The 22,166-nt window shown below is 41.7% G+C and overlaps 1 protein-coding gene and 2 long non-coding RNA genes across 3 annotated transcripts; all 3 read right to left on the bottom strand.

Moving 5' to 3' along the window:
- Nucleotides 1-411: 411 nt before the first annotated feature.
- Nucleotides 412-5,525, bottom strand: LOC124072224. The gene is made up of 6 exons (XM_046413450.1): nt 5,387-5,525; nt 5,104-5,215; nt 4,890-5,020; nt 4,654-4,785; nt 4,382-4,531; nt 412-684 (listed from the first exon to the last, which is right to left on the bottom strand). The coding sequence occupies exons 2-6, from the start codon at nt 5,171-5,173 to the stop codon at nt 412-414; spliced, it is 756 nt and encodes a 251-aa protein (XP_046269406.1). The 5' UTR covers nt 5,174-5,215; nt 5,387-5,525.
- A 4,767-nt stretch (nt 5,526-10,292) lies between these two features.
- On the bottom strand, nt 10,293-11,066 carry LOC124072329. Its single transcript, XR_006845482.1, has 3 exons — nt 10,876-11,066; nt 10,593-10,704; nt 10,293-10,509 (listed from the first exon to the last, which is right to left on the bottom strand). It is a non-coding gene; the product is annotated as an uncharacterized LOC124072329 (long non-coding RNA).
- Nucleotides 11,067-16,619: 5,553 nt separating this feature from the next.
- LOC124071498 lies at nt 16,620-17,286 on the bottom strand. Its single transcript, XR_006845335.1, has 4 exons — nt 17,250-17,286; nt 16,967-17,078; nt 16,753-16,883; nt 16,620-16,650 (listed from the first exon to the last, which is right to left on the bottom strand). It is a non-coding gene; the product is annotated as an uncharacterized LOC124071498 (long non-coding RNA).
- Between the last annotated feature and the right edge of the window lie 4,880 nt (nt 17,287-22,166).

Below are 22,166 nucleotides of genomic sequence, written 5' to 3'. Positions count from 1 at the left end.
TCAGCAGTTCAAACAGGTAGTGTCCTGGGTGGGATGGGTCCTTGAGGATGCTATAGGCTCTTGCTTTTAGGCAGCAAGAAATGTAGAGATCTTCTCGATTGCTTTTGTCTCACACTACATACGTGGGAATTCGCGGTGTTTTCCTCATTCGAGTAAAATCATTGTTGAGGAAACATCACTCACGTCATTATTTCTCCCCTATTTTCAGGTATGTTACAGGCTATAAACACCGTTGTGTGGATTACTAGCATGTTTGAAAAGTAGCAGAAATGTGTTAGTGATAGTTAAAAATTAAATGGGAATAAGGATTATTTCAGCTGGCGGACCACACACACACACACACGCAAGTTTGTCAGTATGCTTTCTATGGAGCAGCAGTAGAAGGACACAAGCAGCTTATGAGTGAGGTGGTTATTCCTCAGGATCCTCAGGAAGTAGGTGGAGTCCCAGTTGTGCCAGTTTGGTCACCAGTCTGTAGGGCAGGACGATACTGAATGTAGAGCTAAAGTCTACAGAGAGGATCCTCACGTAGCTCCCCTGCTGCTCTAGGAAGGTCAGAGCAGTGTGGAGAGTTGTGGCAATGGCATCCTCTGTAGACCTGTTAGACCTGTAGGCAAACTGGTGTGTGTCCAATGTGGATGGGACGCTTAAGATGATGTGACTCTGGACCAGTTTCTCAAAGCACTTCATGACAACAGATACAAGTGGCAATGGACAGTAGTCGTTCAGGCTGCTGATGGTTTTTGGGCAGTGGGACTATTACAGAGGACCTCAGGCAAGAAGAAACGGTGGACTGGGATAGGGACCGGTTGGAGATGTTAGCAAAGGCCCCGGCCAGGTGGTCCTTTAGCACCAGGACATAAAGCTATATGCACTAGGTTCCATAGCTAACGCTGGCCTAGTTATTAAATTGAGTATCAGTGCTTCATAAACATCACATAAATGCGCACTGTGAGTCAGGAGATATTGGTTCAATACATGTCTAAGTGTTGTATGACCTCAGCTGTTGAATTAAAATCCCTCTTTGGACCACTCAAAGTTTTTACATAAGTAGAAGCTAACATCTCAGTAACATCAGACAGAAAAGTGTGAGCAGAAACTCACCACACAAGAAGAAGAGCGCAAGCAGTGCTGCCCAAACACCAGCACAAAGTCGCTTTTACTCGGGATCACCAGCTGACACATATTCACCTGAAAGAGTTAGTGCTGACATGATGTTAGTCAATAGACAGCACATGTTTTCGTTACTGCCACCTTTGTTTTCAGACTTCTGGCATTTCATTTGATTGGACAGTCAATTAATGAATCACATTACATCATGGACTGTTGGTATAAACAGACAACAGGAAGTAGTGGGACATAATTACGCTGCAGTAAAATGTTGTACAGAGACAGTCGGGGTAGAAGCCTGGGAGTCAAAGCACATCAACACCACAGAGCAGACCAAACATCCTTTCTCATGCTTCACGTTTCAAGTCAACATTTTATCTCCTTATATTTAGCCACCATGCTCAGTTTATGAACACACTGGACTCCTGCAAATCAACACAAACAAAACTATGATGGGATGCTTGCACTGTTATTTAAAAGTAACTAAAAAGTAACTAATGGATCACATAACAAACCAGAGGAAGCCTTTATGAACTAATGATAAACACATCCATTTAGGCCCAATTTTACTCTGCTTTCTACTCATAAGGACAAACTACACCCACATGAAAAATCCTCCTGATCTCCTCTTGTAGATGGTGATAAAAGTCACGTCTTCTGCACTGAAAGAAGCCTTAGGGAAACACTTGTACCATTATTATTGATATCGCAAAACAATTGTTTCGTGTTGAGAGCCAAGATCAACACGTTATTCCACAAAATGACTGTCACGTGTCTCTTCAATTTTGGGTTTCCATATCTTTATTCTTTTAAATATTCAACCAGGGTATGTTTGCATCCTGAAGGATACTTCCATGCTTCAGTTTCACCAAAGTTCAATGGCCTAAGAGGCTCCAAATGCCACGAGGAAAGGCTGTCGGATCTCCTGCTGCTGGCAATTGAGAAAGATATCCCTATTGAACACAGTGTTGTCATAGACATTTACAAGAACATGGCAAGCTGAAAACTGCTGCTTTGAGGACCAATATTCAGCATCAAAAGAGGGACATCACACAGACACACACACACACACACACACACACACACAGGCAGAAATTAAGTTGTTATTGAAATTCAGTTTTAAATAAAGTTCAATTGCTTGAAATGTTTTGTGCCCTTTTTTATAAACTGAGCCCCTGCCCCACCAGAGGTCTCTGCACGTCCCTGTTCAACATGTACCTCTACAAAGGAGGGAATATCACAAAATGTGAACAAAAAAAGTCTGTTGGTTTGTAAAAAGCACTGAACACCAGAGAGCAGACTTCACATTCACACTTCAAACAAACTTCACCTTACTGTGACCACAGTGTTTTCCAAACCTTCATGAAGCATGCTTCAGTTACTAGACTGTCAGCATAAATGATACGTAATGAACAAGGTATTCACAGTGAACGTGGGTTGGAAATATACGATGCATATTCCCAAACACACACATTTTTCACTCATTATATTAACATATGCAGCAACAAGAAAAACAGCAAAACCATAAAATGGACTGTAAACAGCAGATCTTCTGTTTAGAAGTCCTTTTTGAAGTCCTTTCAAATGTGTGGCTGCAAGCCTCATTCATAAGGATGCACTGAGCTCTGTTGGTGCAGACAAACAACAGGAAGTAGTGGGACATAATTACACTGCCGGAAAAAGTTGGACAAAGACAGTCAGGGTAGAAGGCTGGGTTTAGAAACACATCATTTGTATGATTCTTGTGCTTTAAGTAATTTCCTTTAATATCATTTAAGAAACATGCTCAGTTTATGATCACATTGGGGTCCTAAGGTACAGAAAATGAGGAAATGAGGACTAGACTGTTGAGTTGTACAGTCTAACAGCAGTGGGAATGGAGGACCTGTGTTAGCGCTCCATCCTACACTGAGGGTGTAGCAGTCTGCCACTGAAGGAGCTGCTCAGAGTCTCCACTGTCTGCTGCAGAGGGTGAGAGGTGCTGTCCATGATGGATGTCAGCTTGGCTAACATCCTCCTCTCACCCACCTCCTCCACAGAGTCCAGTGGGCAGCCCAGGACAGAGCTGGCCCTCCTGACCAGCTTGTTTAGTCTCTTCCTGTCCCAGTCAGTGCTGTCCGGTCCCCAACAGACCACAGCATAGTGAATAGCAGAGGCTACTACAGAGTCATAAAATGTCCATAGCAGGGGCCTCTTTTACTTGCATAGACTCCTCTTTGGACCTCATGTTGTTTAATGTTTAATGTACTGCAGTGTGTGGTTATTAGTCAAATAGGTTGATTTTACAGCAACTTTAAGTACCAATAATTTGTCTTTTTTAGTTAAGTATTGTAGTTAACAAATCAGACTTTAAGGCTATTGGTTGCATTTTTTAAGTCAAGTCAACCAGTCAAGTCTTGGTTTTAAAGTGTTTCCCACTCAGAGGTGCAGTGTATTTATCTGCAAATACTTTGTTTTTCACAGCAGGACGTTTACCTGTAAAGGAGTGGTTTTACATACTGGTGATGATAGAGGTGTTTGGTACAGTACATGTCTTACTGTGTCAGCACAAACTCTCCCTTCTCTCTCACTCTATTGCTCTCTCTCTCACTCACACAAATACACACATTATGTCTTTACAGGTTCATATTTTAGTGGTTCGTGTTTGCATTGATGTGATGAAATTAGTACAGACGGGTGGATCACTTTTGAGTTCCTTTATAATGGCTACAACAATCATGTTGGCTGAACACAGAAATAAAGATGATGGACATGTTTGTTTTGTTTTGTTCTTTTTTTTCATGCTGAGCTTATATTGCAGTAAATTTCAAAGCTTTAGTTTGCTGTGAACAAAGAAAAAAGCAGAGGATCAAAAATGAAAATCTAGAAAGTGAGGAGGAGAGTGCATGCAAGCACTTTTTAAAACAATTTTAAAAACTTGCTGCATGTTTGCAGTGGTTACCATGAAACAAACCCAACTGCAGCACATTTTAAAAGATCATCTTGTCAATCAAACATTACTGATGATGATCACATGTTTTTGGCACACATAAAGGCTCTCCTGGAATTGCAGTTTTCATCATTCCAGTGTCCCCAAGCTGGAAAACACAACATGAACACCAGCCGTGTCATCATGTGAATTCAACATTTACGTAAATTAAAACACTCTGTCTGAATCCTCCACTGGTTTAATGACATGAAGTCAGAGTCAAGACTGAATAACCTTTTGTTGTTATGTACAGATAAGTCACTCAATTTATTTTTTCACCCCTTTGATTTAAAACACTCCCACTGCCCCATTTCTTTCTAACTTACTCCCGTAATTCATCTCGACACAGTGCTCCCTGTTAAACCAGTGGCTGCCGGGACGCCAGTCTGGCTGGAGTCTCGCCCATCTGCTGAACGTCATGTGTCCACTTCCATCAACCCAATAAAATCCATGCTAGAAAGACAAAGAAACAGTTACCATTTCTCTGCAAGTCACCAGAGTATTTATTTCATCTATCCATCAGCTCTATATTCAGTCAGCTGCTTTCCACACAAACAGAGGTATTCAGTACTCACGCTCCCTCTCCTGGCCCCGATCCAAAATCTCACTTGTTCACGAGATATACTGAACACGTAACACAGCACTCTGTTGTAGTGATCAACGTTATGAATGGACACCAGGTGCCCACCTTGTGACTTACAGTGTCTCTGAAATAACAAGAATTAAGAGTGATAATTATATCGGCCTCTAAATATGTTATTTGTATGCCTATTCTTCTGTGTCCCTGTGTGTGTGTGTGTGTGTGTGGTACCTCTGCATTTGGAAAGGTCATACGTTGTGTGGTGACCTTCATGCATCGCTTGTCATCCAGCTGGAACCATTCCTTACTCCCCGGACATTCTTTCTGGGGATACCGCTCCTTACAGATTCTAGCAATTGTAGCTTTAACACAGAAGAAAGCTTTTCATGTTTGGCTTCCTGTTGGGTTCCTCTGTGTAGAACATTAGTGACGGGGTGATTCTTACCCTCATTAGCCTCCGCCATGTGCATCAGAGACACCAGAAGTAAGATGGCAGAAACCACGAGAGGACGCATGGCTCAGGGGTGATTCTCTCAGCGCTCTACAGCTGGAATGGACTGTGGAAATATCACACAGTTCATCTCTGTTAGAAACAGCATTCAGTGCCAATATATTGTAGCCTACAGCGAGTCAGGTCTGCATTTTGGGTCAATTTTCTATCCCAAAGAGCTCAAAGAAAACTTCCGCTCAGTTTCCTTACAACATCCGCAGGAACAAGAAGGACTCACCACAGAGGTGCGATTGTGGTTCCTCGTCTTTCCCCGGTTTGAATATCAGTCACATCTTCTCCACACTTAAATACTCGTGGCTGATGCCCTCAGTGCCTGCTGATTTTAATGATCACAAAATGTCACAAGAGCGAGGCACACCTGGTAGGGGCAGGGCACCAGACAAACAGTCACATGACACCTTTCAGGGATCCTGCAGAAACAGTTCTTCTTCAAGTCATTTATAAATATGTGACTCCATTTGAGAAATAGAGTATTTTGACTCTTTTTTGTTTTATAACAAAATCGGACTTTGTGGAAAGTCAAACCTGTGGCTGTGGTGACATCACTAAAAGCTAGTGAGATGGGGAAAGAAACACGAGTAGGTGATCATATGGAATTTGGCAGAGACGCCAGCTAATGTGGAAGACCTCGTGTCAGTGTTGATACACATCATGTAGCTTGGGAGCCATGTACGCTGATTCTCCCATTTTTCAGTAGAATAGAATAGTCTTTATTTTCATTGTCCTTAAATGCCAACAATGAGTACCACTATGTAAAAAAAGCATAAAGTAAAAGTATGAAATGCTCTTTAAAAAGAAAATGAGTGAGGTGGTTATTCCTCAGGATCCTCAGGAAGTAGGTGGAGTCTCAGTTGTGTCAGTTTGGTCACCAGTCTGTAGGGCAGCGATACTGATGTAGAGCTAAAGTCTACAAAGAGGATTCTCACGTAGCTTCCCTGCTGCTCTAGGAAGGTCAGAGCAGTGTGGAGAGTTGTGGCAATGGCATCCTCTGTAGACCTGTTAGATCTCGAGATGATGTGACTCTGGACCAGTTTCTCGAAGCACTTCATGACAACAGATACAAGTGGCAATGGACAGTAGTCGTTCAGGCTGCTGATGGTGGGCTTTTTGGGCAAGGAACTATTACAGAGGACTTCAGGCAAGAAGAAACGGTGGACTGGGATAGGGACCGGTTGGAGATGTTAGCAAAGGCCCCGGCCAGGTGGTCCTTTAGCACCAGGACATAAAGCTATATGCACTAGGTTCCATAGCTAACGCTGGCCTAGTTATTAAGTTGAGTATCAGTGCTTCATAAACATCACATAAATGCGCACTGTGAGTCAGGAGATATTGGTTCAATACATGTCTAAGTGTTGTATGACCTCAGCTGTTGAATTAAAATCCCTCTTTGGACCACTCAAAGTTTTTACATAAGTAGAAGCTAACATCTCAGTAACATCAGACAGAAAATGTGAGCAGAAACTCACCACACAAGAAGAAGAGCGCAAGCAGTGCTGCCCAAACACCAGCACAAAGTCGCTTTTACTCGGGATCACCAGCTGACACATATTCACCTGAAAGAGTTAGTGCTGACATGATGTTAGTCAATAGACAGCACATGTTTTCGTTACTGCCACCTTTGTTTTCAGACTTCTGGCATTTCATTTGATTGGACAGTCAATTAATGAATCACATTACATCATGGACTGTTGGTATAAACAGACAACAGGAAGTAGTGGGACATAATTACGCTGCAGTAAAATGTTGTACAGAGACAGTCGGGGTAGAAGCCTGGGAGTCAAAGCACATCAACACCACAGAGCAGACCAAACATCCTTTCTCATGCTTCACGTTTCAAGTCAACATTTTATCTCCTTATATTTAGCCACCATGCTCAGTTTATGAACACACTGGACTCCTGCAAATCAACACAAACAAAACTATGATGGGATGCTTGCACTGTTATTTAAAAGTAACTAAAAAGTAACTAATGGATCACATAACAAACCAGAGGAAGCCTTTATGAACTAATGATAAACACTCCATTTAGGCCCAATTTTACTCTGCTTTCTACTCATAAGGACAAACTACACCCACATGAAAAATCCTCCTGATCTCCTCTTGTAGATGGTGATAAAAGTCACGTCTTCTGCACTGAAAGAAGCCTTAGGGAAACACTTGTACCATTATTATTGATATCGCAAAACAATTGTTTCGTGTTGAGAGCCAAGATCAACACGTTATTCCACAAAATGACTGTCACGTGTCTCTTCAATTTTGGGTTTCCATATCTTTATTCTTTTAAATATTCAACCAGGGTATGTTTGCATCCTGAAGGATACTTCCATGCTTCAGTTTCACCAAAGTTCAATGGCCTAAGGGCTCCAATGCCACGAGGAAAGGCTGTCGGATCTCCTGCTGCTGGCAATTGAGAAAGATATCCCTATTGAACACAGTGTTGTCATAGACATTTACAAGAACATGGCAAGCTGAAAACTGCTGCTTTGAGGACCAATATTCAGCATCAAAAGAGGGACATCACACAGACACACACACACACACACACACACACACACAGGCAGAAATTAAGTTGTTATTGAAATTCAGTTTTAAATAAAGTTCAATTGCTTGAAATGTTTTGTGCCCTTTTTTATAAACTGAGCCCCTGCCCCACCAAGGTCTCTGCACGTCCCTGTTCAACATGTACCTCTACAAAGGAGGGAATATCACAAAATGTGAACAAAAAATCTGTTGGTTTGTAAAAAGCACTGAACACCAGAGAGCAGACTTCACATTCACACTTCAAACAAACTTCACCTTACTGTGACCACAGTGTTTTCCAAACCTTCATGAAGCATGCTTCAGTTACTAGACTGTCAGCATAAATGATACGTAATGAACAAGGTATTCACAGTGAACGTGGGTTGGAAATATACGATGCATATTCCCAAACACACACATTTTTCACTCATTATATTAACATATGCAGCAACAAGAAAAACAGCAAAACCATAAAATGGACTGTAAACAGCAGATCTTCTGTTTAGAAGTCCTTTTTGAAGTCCTTTCAAATGTGTGGCTGCAAGCCTCATTCATAAGGATGCACTGAGCTCTGTTGGTGCAGACAAACAACAGGAAGTAGTGGGACATAATTACACTGCCGGAAAAAGTTGGACAAAGACAGTCAGGGTAGAAGGCTGGGTTTAGAAACACATCATTTGTATGATTCTTGTGCTTTAAGTAATTTCCTTTAATATCATTTAAGAAACATGCTCAGTTTATGATCACAATGGGGTCCTAAGGTACAGAAAATGAGGAAATGAGGACTAGACTGTTGAGTTGTACAGTCTAACAGCAGTGGGAATGGAGGACCTGTGTTAGCGCTCCATCCTACACTGAGGGTGTAGCAGTCTGCCACTGAAGGAGCTGCTCAGAGTCTCCACTGTCTGCTGCAGAGGGTGAGAGGTGCTGTCCATGATGGATGTCAGCTTGGCTAACATCCTCCTCTCACCCACCTCCTCCACAGAGTCCAGTGGGCAGCCCAGGACAGAGCTGGCCCTCCTGACCAGCTTGTTCAGTCTCTTCCTGTCCCAGTCAATGCTGTCCGGTCCCCAACAGACCACAGCATAGTGAATAGCAGAGGCTACTACAGAGTCATAAAATGTCCATAGCAGGAGCCTCTTTTACTTGCATAGACGCCTCTTTGGGCCTCATGTTGTGTTTAATGTTTGATGTACTGCAGTGTGTGGTTATTAGTCAAATAGGTTGATTTTACAGCAACTTTAAGTACCAATAATTTGTCTTTTTTAGTTAAGTATTGTAGTTAACAAATCAGACTTTAAGGCTATTGGTTGCATTTTTTAAGTCAAGTCAACTTGTCTTGGTTTTAAAGTGTTTCCCACTCAGAGGTGCAGTGTATTTATCTGCAAATACTTTGTTTTTCACAGCAGGACGTTTACCTGTAAAGGAGTGGTTTTACATACTGGTGATGATAGAGGTGTTTGGTACAGTACATGTCTTACTGTGTCAGCACAAACTCTCCCTTCTCTCTCACTCTATTGTTCTCTCTCTCACACACACAAATATGCACATTATGTCTTTACAGGTTCATATTTTAGTGGTTCGTGTTTGCATTGATGTGATGAAATAAGTACAGACGGGTGGATCACTTTTGAGTTCCTTTAAAATGGCTACAACAATCATGTTGGCTGAACACAGAAATAAAGATGACAGACATGTTTTTTTCTGATGCTGAGCTTTTATTGCAGTAAATTTAAATGCTTTCGTTTGCTGAGAACAAAAAACAAAGAAGAGGAACAAAAATGAAAATCTAGAAAGTGAAGAGGAGAGTGCATGCAAGCACTTTTTAAAACAATTTTAAAACTTGCTGCATGTTTGCAGTGGTTATCATGAAACAAGTCCAGCTGCAGCACATTTTAAAAGATCATCTTGTGAATCAAACATTACTGATGATGATCACATGTTTTTGGCACACATAAAGACTCTCCTGATATAGCAGTATTCATCGTTCCAACGTCCCCAACCTGGAAAACACAACATGAACACCAGCCGTGTCATTATGTGAATTCAACTTTTACATAAATTAAAACACTCTGTCTGAATCCTCCACTGGTTTAATGACATGAAGTCAGAGGCAGACTGAATAACCTTTTGTTGTTATGTACAGATAAGTCACTCAATTTATTTTCTTCACCCCTTTGATTCATAAACACTCCCACTGCCCCATTTCTTTCTAACTTACTCCTGTAATTCATCTCGACACAGTGCTCCCTGAAAAACGAGTTGTCTGGTTGCCATCTCGCCCATCTGCTGAACGTCATGCGTCCACTTCCATCAACCCAATAAAATCCATGCTAGAAAGACAAAGACACAGTTACCATTTCTCTGCAAGTCACCAGAGTATTTATTTCATCTATCCATCAGCTCTATTTTCAGTCAGCTGCTTTCCACACAAACAGAGGTATTCTGTACTCACGCTCCCTCTCCTGGCCCCGATCCAAAAGTTCACTACTCCATTAGATATACGGAACACGTAACACAGCACTCTGTCGTAGTGTTCAAGGTTGTGTATTGACACCAGGTTCCCACCTTGTGACTTACAGTGTCTCTGAAATAACAAGAATTAAGAGTAATAATTATATCGGCCTCTAAATATGTTATTTGTGTGCCTATTCTTCTGTGTCCCTTTGTGTGTGTGTGTGTGTGGTACCTCTGCATCTGGAAAGGTCATAGGTCGTGCGACGACGTGCATGCATCGCTTGTCATCCAGCTGGAACCATTCCTTACTCCCCGGACATTCTTTCTGGGGATACCGCTCCTTACAGATTCTAGCAATTGTAGCTTTAACACAGAAGAAAGTTTGTCATGTTTGGCTTCCTGTTGGGTTCCTCTGTGTAGAACATTAGTGACGGGATGATTCTTACCCTCATTAGCCTCCGCCATGTGCATCAGAGACACCAGAAGTAAGATGGCAGAAACCACGAGAGGACGCATGGCTCAGGGGTGATTCTCTCAGCGCTCTACAGCTGGAATGGACTGTGGAAATATCACACAGTTCATCTCTGTTAGAAACAGCATTCAGTGCCAATATATTGTAGCCTACAGCGAGTCAGGTCTGCATTTTGGTTCAATTTTCTATGCCAAAGAGCTCAAATGAAACTTCCACTCAGTTTCCTTACAACATCCGCAGGAACAAGAAGGACTCACCACAGAGGTGCGATTGTGGTTCCTCGTCTTTCCCCGGTCTGAATATCAGTCACATCTTCTCCACACTTAAATACTCGTGGCTGATGCCTTCAGCGCCTGCTGATTTTACTGTTCACACAATGTCAGAAGAGCGAGGCACACCTGGTAGGGGCAGGGCACCAGACAAACAGTCACATGACACCTTTCAGGGATCCTGCACAAACAGTTCTGAAAATCATTTTTAAATGTGTGACTGCATTTGAGAAATAAAGTATTTTGACTCTTTTTTTGTTTTATAACAAAATCAGATCATCAGCTACAGGCTGAAGTTTGTCAGCCTCATCTTCTTGGTGCAGCAGTGCACAAAAAGCCACTGCTGTTATTTCTCACGCCCAATTAATAATGTCGGTCACCAAACCACATTGTTCTCTGTGCTTTAAGAAAACCATTTTAAAGGCACATTGCAGCTTCAGTCATATTTTTGTAACATTATGGAAAGTCAAACCTGTGACTGTGGTGACATCACTAAAAGCTAGTGAGATGGGGAAAGAAACACGAGTAGGTGATCATATGGAATTTGGCAGAGACGCCAGCTAATGTGGAAGACCTCGTGTCAGTGTTGATACACATCATGTAGCTTGGGAGTCATGTACGCTGATTCTCCCATTTTTCAGTTGAATAGAGTAGTCTTTATTTTTATTGTCCTTAAATGCCAACAATGAGTACCACTATGTAAAAAAAGCATATAGTAAAAGTATGAAATGCTCTTTTAAAAGAAAATAAAAACTCTAAAATAAATAAATGAGGCTAATAAACAAAGTGAAACACATAAAATCAAACACACATACATTCCACATTCTGCTGTCATAGTCTTTAATATTGGACATAATGTATGTTGCACAAAAAGATATCACATCTGTTCAAAAGCAGCTCTTCTGCACATCTACTGCAGTTATGGCTTCTGCATAGAAACCTCTTTTTAACCTGTTTGTCCATGTTTTTCTTGTCCTGTATCATCAGCAGTTCAAACAGGTAGTGTCCTGGGTGGGATGGGTCCTTGAGGATGCTATAGGCTCTTGCTTTTAGGCAGCAAGAAATGTAGAGATCTTCTCGATTGCTTTTGTCTCACACTACATACGTGGGAATTCGCGGTGTTTTCCTCATTCGAGTAAAATCATTGTTGAGGAAACATCACTCACGTCATTATTTCTCCCCTATTTTCAGGTATGTTACAGGCTATAAACACCGTTGTGTGGATTACTAGCATGTTTGAAAAGTAGCAGAAATGTGTTAGTGATAGTTAAAAATTAAATGGGAATAAGGATTATTTCAGCTGGCGGACCACACACACACACACACGCAAGTTTGTCAGTATGCTTTCTATGGAGCAGCAGTAGAAGGACACAAGCAGCTTATGAGCGAGGTGGTTATTCCTCAGGATCCTCAGGAAGTAGGTGGAGTCCCAGTTGTGCCAGTTTGGTCACCAGTCTGTAGGGCAGGACGATACTGAATGTAGAGCTAAAGTCTACAGAGAGGATCCTCACGTAGCTCCCCTGCTGCTCTAGGAAGGTCAGAGCAGTGTGGAGAGTTGTGGCAATGGCATCCTCTGTAGACCTGTTAGACCTGTAGGCAAACTGGTGTGTGTCCAATGTGGATGGGACGCTTAAGATGATGTGACTCTGGACCAGTTTCTCAAAGCACTTCATGACAACAGATACAAGTGGCAATGGACAGTAGTCGTTCAGGCTGCTGATGGTTTTTGGGCAGTGGGACTATTACAGAGGACCTCAGGCAAGAAGAAACGGTGGACTGGGATAGGGACCGGTTGGAGATGTTAGCAAAGGCCCCGGCCAGGTGGTCCTTTAGCACCAGGACATAAAGCTATATGCACTAGGTTCCATAGCTAACGCTGGCCTAGTTATTAAATTGAGTATCAGTGCTTCATAAACATCACATAAATGCGCACTGTGAGTCAGGAGATATTGGTTCAATACATGTCTAAGTGTTGTATGACCTCAGCTGTTGAATTAAAATCCCTCTTTGGACCACTCAAAGTTTTTACATAAGTAGAAGCTAACATCTCAGTAACATCAGACAGAAAAGTGTGAGCAGAAACTCACCACACAAGAAGAAGAGCGCAAGCAGTGCTGCCCAAACACCAGCACAAAGTCGCTTTTACTCGGGATCACCAGCTGACACATATTCACCTGAAAGAGTTAGTGCTGACATGATGTTAGTCAATAGACAGCACATGTTTTCGTTACTGCCACCTTTGTTTTCAGACTTCTGGCATTTCATTTGATTGGACAGTCAATTAATGAATCACATTACATCATGGACTGTTGGTATAAACAGACAACAGGAAGTAGTGGGACATAATTACGCTGCAGTAAAATGTTGTACAGAGACAGTCGGGGTAGAAGCCTGGGAGTCAAAGCACATCAACACCACAGAGCAGACCAAACATCCTTTCTCATGCTTCACGTTTCAAGTCAACATTTTATCTCCTTATATTTAGCCACCATGCTCAGTTTATGAACACACTGGACTCCTGCAAATCAACACAAACAAAACTATGATGGGATGCTTGCACTGTTATTTAAAAGTAACTAAAAAGTAACTAATGGATCACATAACAAACCAGAGGAAGCCTTTATGAACTAATGATAAACACATCCATTTAGGCCCAATTTTACTCTGCTTTCTACTCATAAGGACAAACTACACCCACATGAAAAATCCTCCTGATCTCCTCTTGTAGATGGTGATAAAAGTCACGTCTTCTGCACTGAAAGAAGCCTTAGGGAAACACTTGTACCATTATTATTGATATCGCAAAACAATTGTTTCGTGTTGAGAGCCAAGATCAACACGTTATTCCACAAAATGACTGTCACGTGTCTCTTCAATTTTGGGTTTCCATATCTTTATTCTTTTAAATATTCAACCAGGGTATGTTTGCATCCTGAAGGATACTTCCATGCTTCAGTTTCACCAAAGTTCAATGGCCTAAGAGGCTCCAAATGCCACGAGGAAAGGCTGTCGGATCTCCTGCTGCTGGCAATTGAGAAAGATATCCCTATTGAACACAGTGTTGTCATAGACATTTACAAGAACATGGCAAGCTGAAAACTGCTGCTTTGAGGACCAATATTCAGCATCAAAAGAGGGACATCACACAGACACACACACACACACACACACACACACACAGGCAGAAATTAAGTTGTTATTGAAATTCAGTTTTAAATAAAGTTCAATTGCTTGAAATGTTTTGTGCCCTTTTTTATAAACTGAGCCCCTGCCCCACCAGAGGTCTCTGCACGTCCCTGTTCAACATGTACCTCTACAAAGGAGGGAATATCACAAAATGTGAACAAAAAAAGTCTGTTGGTTTGTAAAAAGCACTGAACACCAGAGAGCAGACTTCACATTCACACTTCAAACAAACTTCACCTTACTGTGACCACAGTGTTTTCCAAACCTTCATGAAGCATGCTTCAGTTACTAGACTGTCAGCATAAATGATACGTAATGAACAAGGTATTCACAGTGAACGTGGGTTGGAAATATACGATGCATATTCCCAAACACACACATTTTTCACTCATTATATTAACATATGCAGCAACAAGAAAAACAGCAAAACCATAAAATGGACTGTAAACAGCAGATCTTCTGTTTAGAAGTCCTTTTTGAAGTCCTTTCAAATGTGTGGCTGCAAGCCTCATTCATAAGGATGCACTGAGCTCTGTTGGTGCAGACAAACACAGGAAGTAGTGGGACATAATTACACTGCCGGAAAAAGTTGGACAAAGACAGTCAGGGTAGAAGGCTGGGTTTAGAAACACATCATTTGTATGATTCTTGTGCTTTAAGTAATTTCCTTTAATATCATTTAAGAAACATGCTCAGTTTATGATCACATTGGGGTCCTAAGGTACAGAAAATGAGGAAATGAGGACTAGACTGTTGAGTTGTACAGTCTAACAGCAGTGGGAATGGAGGACCTGTGTTAGCGCTCCATCCTACACTGAGGGTGTAGCAGTCTGCCACTGAAGGAGCTGCTCAGAGTCTCCACTGTCTGCTGCAGAGGGTGAGAGGTGCTGTCCATGATGGATGTCAGCTTGGCTAACATCCTCCTCTCACCCACCTCCTCCACAGAGTCCAGTGGGCAGCCCAGGACAGAGCTGGCCCTCCTGACCAGCTTGTTCAGTCTCTTCCTGTCCCAGTCAATGCTGTCCGGTCCCCAACAGACCACAGCATAGTGAATAGCAGAGGCTACTACAGAGTCATAAAATGTCCATAGCAGGGGCCTCTTTTACTTGCATAGACTCCTCTTTGGACCTCATGTTGTGTTTAATGTTTAATGTACTGCAGTGTGTGGTTATTAGTCAAATAGGTTGATTTTACAGCAACTTTAAGTACCAATAATTTGTCTTTTTTAGTTAAGTATTGTAGTTAACAAATCAGACTTTAAGGCTATTGGTTGCATTTTTTAAGTCAAGTCAACCAGTCAAGTCTTGGTTTTAAAGTGTTTCCCACTCAGAGGTGCAGTGTATTTATCTGCAAATACTTTGTTTTTCACAGCAGGACGTTTACCTGTAAAGGAGTGGTTTTACATACTGGTGATGATAGAGGTGTTTGGTACAGTACATGTCTTACTGTGTCAGCACAAACTCTCCCTTCTCTCTCACTCTATTGCTCTCTCTCTCACTCACACAAATACACACATTATGTCTTTACAGGTTCATATTTTAGTGGTTCGTGTTTGCATTGATGTGATGAAATTAGTACAGACGGGTGGATCACTTTTGAGTTCCTTTATAAATGGCTACAACAATCATGTTGGCTGAACACAGAAATAAAGATGATGACATGTTTTGTTTTGTTCTTTTTTTTCATGCTGAGCTTATATTGCAGTAAATTTCAAAGCTTTAGTTTGCTGTGAACAAAGAAAAAAGCAGAGGATCAAAAATGAAAATCTAGAAAGTGAGGAGGAGAGTGCATGCAAGCACTTTTTAAAACAATTTTAAAAACTTGCTGCATGTTTGCAGTGGTTACCATGAAACAAACCCAACTGCAGCACATTTTAAAAGATCATCTTGTCAATCAAACATTACTGATGATGATCACATGTTTTTGGCACACATAAAGGCTCTCCTGGAATTGCAGTTTTCATCATTCCAGTCCCCAAGCTGGAAAACACAACATGAACACCAGCCGTGTCATCATGTGAATTCAACATTTACGTAAATTAAAACACTCTGTCTGAATCCTCCACTGGTTTAATGACATGAAGTCAGAGTCAAGACTGAATAACCTTTTGTTGTTATGTACAGATAAGTCACTCAATTTATTTTTTTCACCCCTTTGATTCATAAACACTCCCACTGCCCCATTTCTTTCTAACTTACTCCCGTAATTCATCTCGACACAGTGCTCCCTGTTAAACCATGGCTGCCGGGACGCCAGTCTGGCTGGAGTCTCGCCCATCTGCTGAACGTCATGTGTCCACTTCCATCAACCCAATAAAATCCATGCTAGAAAGACAAAGAAACAGTTACCATTTCTCTGCAAGTCACCAGAGTATTTATTTCATCTATCCATCAGCTCTATATTCAGTCAGCTGCTTTCCACACAAACAGAGGTATTCAGTACTCACGCTCCCTCTCCTGGCCCCGATCCAAAATCTCACTTGTTCACGAGATATACTGAACACGTAACACAGCACTCTGTTGTAGTGATCAACGTTATGATGGACACCAGGTGCCCACCTTGTGACTTACAGTGTCTCTGAAATAACAAGAATTAAGAGTGATAATTATATCGGCCTCTAAATATGTTATTTGTATGCCTATTCTTCTGTGTCCCTGTGTGTGTGTGTGTGTGTGGTACCTCTGCATTTGGAAAGGTCATACGTTGTGTGGTGACCTTCATGCATCGCTTGTCATCCAGCTGGAACCATTCCTTACTCCCCGGACATTCTTTCTGGGGATACCGCTCCTTACAGATTCTAGCAATTGTAGCTTTAACACAGAAGAAAGCTTTTCATGTTTGGCTTCCTGTTGGGTTCCTCTGTGTAGAACATTAGTGACGGGGTGATTCTTACCCTCATTAGCCTCCGCCATGTGCATCAGAGACACCAGAAGTAAGATGGCAGAAACCACGAGAGGACGCATGGCTCAGGGGTGATTCTCTCAGCGCTCTACAGCTGGAATGGACTGTGGAAATATCACACAGTTCATCTCTGTTAGAAACAGCATTCAGTGCCAATATATTGTAGCCTACAGCGAGTCAGGTCTGCATTTTGGGTCAATTTTCTATCCCAAAGAGCTCAAAGAAAACTTCCGCTCAGTTTCCTTACAACATCCGCAGGAACAAGAAGGACTCACCACAGAGGTGCGATTGTGGTTCCTCGTCTTTCCCCGGTTTGAATATCAGTCACATCTTCTCCACACTTAAATACTCGTGGCTGATGCCTCAGTGCCTGCTGATTTTAATGATCACAAAATGTCACAAGAGCGAGGCACACCTGGTAGGGGCAGGGCACCAGACAAACAGTCACATGACACCTTTCAGGGATCCTGCAGAAACAGTTCTTCTTCAAGTCATTTATAAATATGTGACTCCATTTGAGAAATAGAGTATTTTGACTCTTTTTTTGTTTTATAACAAAATCGGACTTTGTGGAAAGTCAAACCTGTGGCTGTGGTGACATCACTAAAAGCTAGTGAGATGGGGAAAGAAACACGAGTAGGTGATCATATGGAATTTGGCAGAGACGCCAGCTAATGTGGAAGACCTCGTGTCAGTGTTGATACACATCATGTAGCTTGGGAGCCATGTACGCTGATTCTCCCATTTTTCAGTAGAATAGAATAGTCTTTATTTTCATTGTCCTTAAATGCCAACAATGAGTACCACTATGTAAAAAAAGCATAAAGTAAAAGTATGAAATGCTCTTTAAAAAGAAAATGAGTGAGGTGGTTATTCCTCAGGATCCTCAGGAAGTAGGTGGAGTCTCAGTTGTGTCAGTTTGGTCACCAGTCTGTAGGGCAGGACGATACTGAATGTAGAGCTAAAGTCTACAAAGAGGATTCTCACGTAGCTTCCCTGCTGCTCTAGGAAGGTCAGAGCAGTGTGGAGAGTTGTGGCAATGGCATCCTCTGTAGACCTGTTAGATCTCGAGATGATGTGACTCTGGACCAGTTTCTCGAAGCACTTCATGACAACAGATACAAGTGGCAATGGACAGTAGTCGTTCAGGCTGCTGATGGTGGGCTTTTTGGGCAGAGGAACTATTACAGAGGACTTCAGGCAAGAAGAAACGGTGGACTGGGATAGGGACCGGTTGGAGATGTTAGCAAAGGCCCCGGCCAGGTGGTCCTTTAGCACCAGGACATAAAGCTATATGCACTAGGTTCCATAGCTAACGCTGGCCTAGTTATTAAGTTGAGTATCAGTGCTTCATAAACATCACATAAATGCGCACTGTGAGTCAGGAGATATTGGTTCAATACATGTCTAAGTGTTGTATGACCTCAGCTGTTGAATTAAAATCCCTCTTTGGACCACTCAAAGTTTTTACATAAGTAGAAGCTAACATCTCAGTAACATCAGACAGAAAAGTGTGAGCAGAAACTCACCACACAAGAAGAAGAGCGCAAGCAGTGCTGCCCAAACACCAGCACAAAGTCGCTTTTACTCGGGATCACCAGCTGACACATATTCACCTGAAAGAGTTAGTGCTGACATGATGTTAGTCAATAGACAGCACATGTTTTCGTTACTGCCACCTTTGTTTTCAGACTTCTGGCATTTCATTTGATTGGACAGTCAATTAATGAATCACATTACATCATGGACTGTTGGTATAAACAGACAACAGGAAGTAGTGGGACATAATTACGCTGCAGTAAAATGTTGTACAGAGACAGTCGGGGTAGAAGCCTGGGAGTCAAAGCACATCAACACCACAGAGCAGACCAAACATCCTTTCTCATGCTTCACGTTTCAAGTCAACATTTTATCTCCTTATATTTAGCCACCATGCTCAGTTTATGAACACACTGGACTCCTGCAAATCAACACAAACAAAACTATGATGGGATGCTTGCACTGTTATTTAAAAGTAACTAAAAAGTAACTAATGGATCACATAACAAACCAGAGGAAGCCTTTATGAACTAATGATAAACACATCCATTTAGGCCCAATTTTACTCTGCTTTCTACTCATAAGGACAAACTACACCCACATGAAAAATCCTCCTGATCTCCTCTTGTAGATGGTGATAAAAGTCACGTCTTCTGCACTGAAAGAAGCCTTAGGGAAACACTTGTACCATTATTATTGATATCGCAAAACAATTGTTTCGTGTTGAGAGCCAAGATCAACACGTTATTCCACAAAATGACTGTCACGTGTCTCTTCAATTTTGGGTTTCCATATCTTTATTCTTTTAAATATTCAACCAGGGTATGTTTGCATCCTGAAGGATACTTCCATGCTTCAGTTTCACCAAAGTTCAATGGCCTAAGAGGCTCCAAATGCCACGAGGAAAGGCTGTCGGATCTCCTGCTGCTGGCAATTGAGAAAGATATCCCTATTGAACACAGTGTTGTCATAGACATTTACAAGAACATGGCAAGCTGAAAACTGCTGCTTTGAGGACCAATATTCAGCATCAAAAGAGGGACATCACACAGACACACACACACACACACACACACACACACACAGGCAGAAATTAAGTTGTTATTGAAATTCAGTTTTAAATAAAGTTCAATTGCTTGAAATGTTTTGTGCCCTTTTTTATAAACTGAGCCCCTGCCCCACCAGAGGTCTCTGCACGTCCCTGTTCAACATGTACCTCTACAAAGGAGGGAATATCACAAAATGTGAACAAAAAAAGTCTGTTGGTTTGTAAAAAGCACTGAACACCAGAGAGCAGACTTCACATTCACACTTCAAACAAACTTCACCTTACTGTGACCACAGTGTTTTCCAAACCTTCATGAAGCATGCTTCAGTTACTAGACTGTCAGCATAAATGATACGTAATGAACAAGGTATTCACAGTGAACGTGGGTTGGAAATATACGATGCATATTCCCAAACACACACATTTTTCACTCATTATATTAACATATGCAGCAACAAGAAAAACAGCAAAACCATAAAATGGACTGTAAACAGCAGATCTTCTGTTTAGAAGTCCTTTTTGAAGTCCTTTCAAATGTGTGGCTGCAAGCCTCATTCATAAGGATGCACTGAGCTCTGTTGGTGCAGACAAACAACAGGAAGTAGTGGGACATAATTACACTGCCGGAAAAAGTTGGACAAAGACAGTCAGGGTAGAAGGCTGGGTTTAGAAACACATCATTTGTATGATTCTTGTGCTTTAAGTAATTTCCTTTAATATCATTTAAGAAACATGCTCAGTTTATGATCACAATGGGGTCCTAAGGTACAGAAAATGAGGAAATGAGGACTAGACTGTTGAGTTGTACAGTCTAACAGCAGTGGGAATGGAGGACCTGTGTTAGCGCTCCATCCTACACTGAGGGTGTAGCAGTCTGCCACTGAAGGAGCTGCTCAGAGTCTCCACTGTCTGCTGCAGAGGGTGAGAGGTGCTGTCCATGATGGATGTCAGCTTGGCTAACATCCTCCTCTCACCCACCTCCTCCACAGAGTCCAGTGGGCAGCCCAGGACAGAGCTGGCCCTCCTGACCAGCTTGTTCAGTCTCTTCCTGTCCCAGTCAATGCTGTCCGGTCCCCAACAGACCACAGCATAGTGAATAGCAGAGGCTACTACAGAGTCATAAAATGTCCATAGCAGGCCTCTTTTACTTGCATAGACGCCTCTTTGGGCCTCATGTTGTGTTTAATGTTTGATGTACTGCAGTGTGTGGTTATTAGTCAAATAGGTTGATTTTACAGCAACTTTAAGTACCAATAATTTGTCTTTTTTAGTTAAGTATTGTAGTTAACAAATCAGACTTTAAGGCTATTGGTTGCATTTTTTAAGTCAAGTCAACTTGTCTTGGTTTTAAAGTGTTTCCCACTCAGAGGTGCAGTGTATTTATCTGCAAATACTTTGTTTTTCACAGCAGGACGTTTACCTGTAAAGGAGTGGTTTTACATACTGGTGATGATAGAGGTGTTTGGTACAGTACATGTCTTACTGTGTCAGCACAAACTCTCCCTTCTCTCTCACTCTATTGTTCTCTCTCTCACACACACAAATATGCACATTATGTCTTTACAGGTTCATATTTTAGTGGTTCGTGTTTGCATTGATGTGATGAAATAAGTACAGACGGGTGGATCACTTTTGAGTTCCTTTAAAATGGCTACAACAATCATGTTGGCTGAACACAGAAATAAAGATGACAGACATGTTTTTTTCTGATGCTGAGCTTTTATTGCAGTAAATTTAAATGCTTTCGTTTGCTGAGAACAAAAAACAAAGAAGAGGAACAAAAATGAAAATCTAGAAAGTGAAGAGGAGAGTGCATGCAAGCACTTTTTAAAACAATTTTAAAACTTGCTGCATGTTTGCAGTGGTTATCATGAAACAAGTCCAGCTGCAGCACATTTTAAAAGATCATCTTGTGAATCAAACATTACTGATGATGATCACATGTTTTTGGCACACATAAAGACTCTCCTGATATAGCAGTATTCATCGTTCCAACGTCCCCAACCTGGAAAACACAACATGAACACCAGCCGTGTCATTATGTGAATTCAACTTTTACATAAATTAAAACACTCTGTCTGAATCCTCCACTGGTTTAATGACATGAAGTCAGAGGCAGACTGAATAACCTTTTGTTGTTATGTACAGATAAGTCACTCAATTTATTTTCTTCACCCCTTTGATTCATAAACACTCCCACTGCCCCATTTCTTTCTAACTTACTCCTGTAATTCATCTCGACACAGTGCTCCCTGAAAAACGAGTTGTCTGGTTGCCATCTCGCCCATCTGCTGAACGTCATGCGTCCACTTCCATCAACCCAATAAAATCCATGCTAGAAAGACAAAGACACAGTTACCATTTCTCTGCAAGTCACCAGAGTATTTATTTCATCTATCCATCAGCTCTATTTTCAGTCAGCTGCTTTCCACACAAACAGAGGTATTCTGTACTCACGCTCCCTCTCCTGGCCCCGATCCAAAAGTTCACTACTCCATTAGATATACGGAACACGTAACACAGCACTCTGTCGTAGTGTTCAAGGTTGTGTATTGACACCAGGTTCCCACCTTGTGACTTACAGTGTCTCTGAAATAACAAGAAT

The sequence above is a fragment of the Scatophagus argus genome, chromosome 15, assembly GCF_020382885.2.
Source record: "Scatophagus argus isolate fScaArg1 chromosome 15, fScaArg1.pri, whole genome shotgun sequence".
In the NCBI taxonomy this organism is placed as follows: domain Eukaryota; kingdom Metazoa; phylum Chordata; class Actinopteri; family Scatophagidae; genus Scatophagus; species Scatophagus argus.
The sequence above is the reverse complement of the archived record's forward strand: the minus strand, read 5'-3'. Positions and strand labels throughout refer to the sequence as shown.

What these genes read in the sequence shown, in the direction of transcription:
- LOC124072224 (XM_046413450.1), bottom strand. Translation starts at nt 5,173, where the DNA reads ATGCGTCCTCTCGTGGTTTCTGCCATCTTACTTCTGGTGTCTCTGATG. An exon ending in TGACCTTTCCAAATGCAGAG is followed by an intron (nt 4,786 to 4,889) that starts GTACCACACACA and finishes TTGTTATTTCAG; the next exon opens with AGACACTGTAAGTCACAAGG. An exon ending in TCGGGGCCAGGAGAGGGAGC is followed by an intron (nt 4,532 to 4,653) that starts GTGAGTACTGAA and finishes TTGTCTTTCTAG; the next exon opens with CATGGATTTTATTGGGTTGA.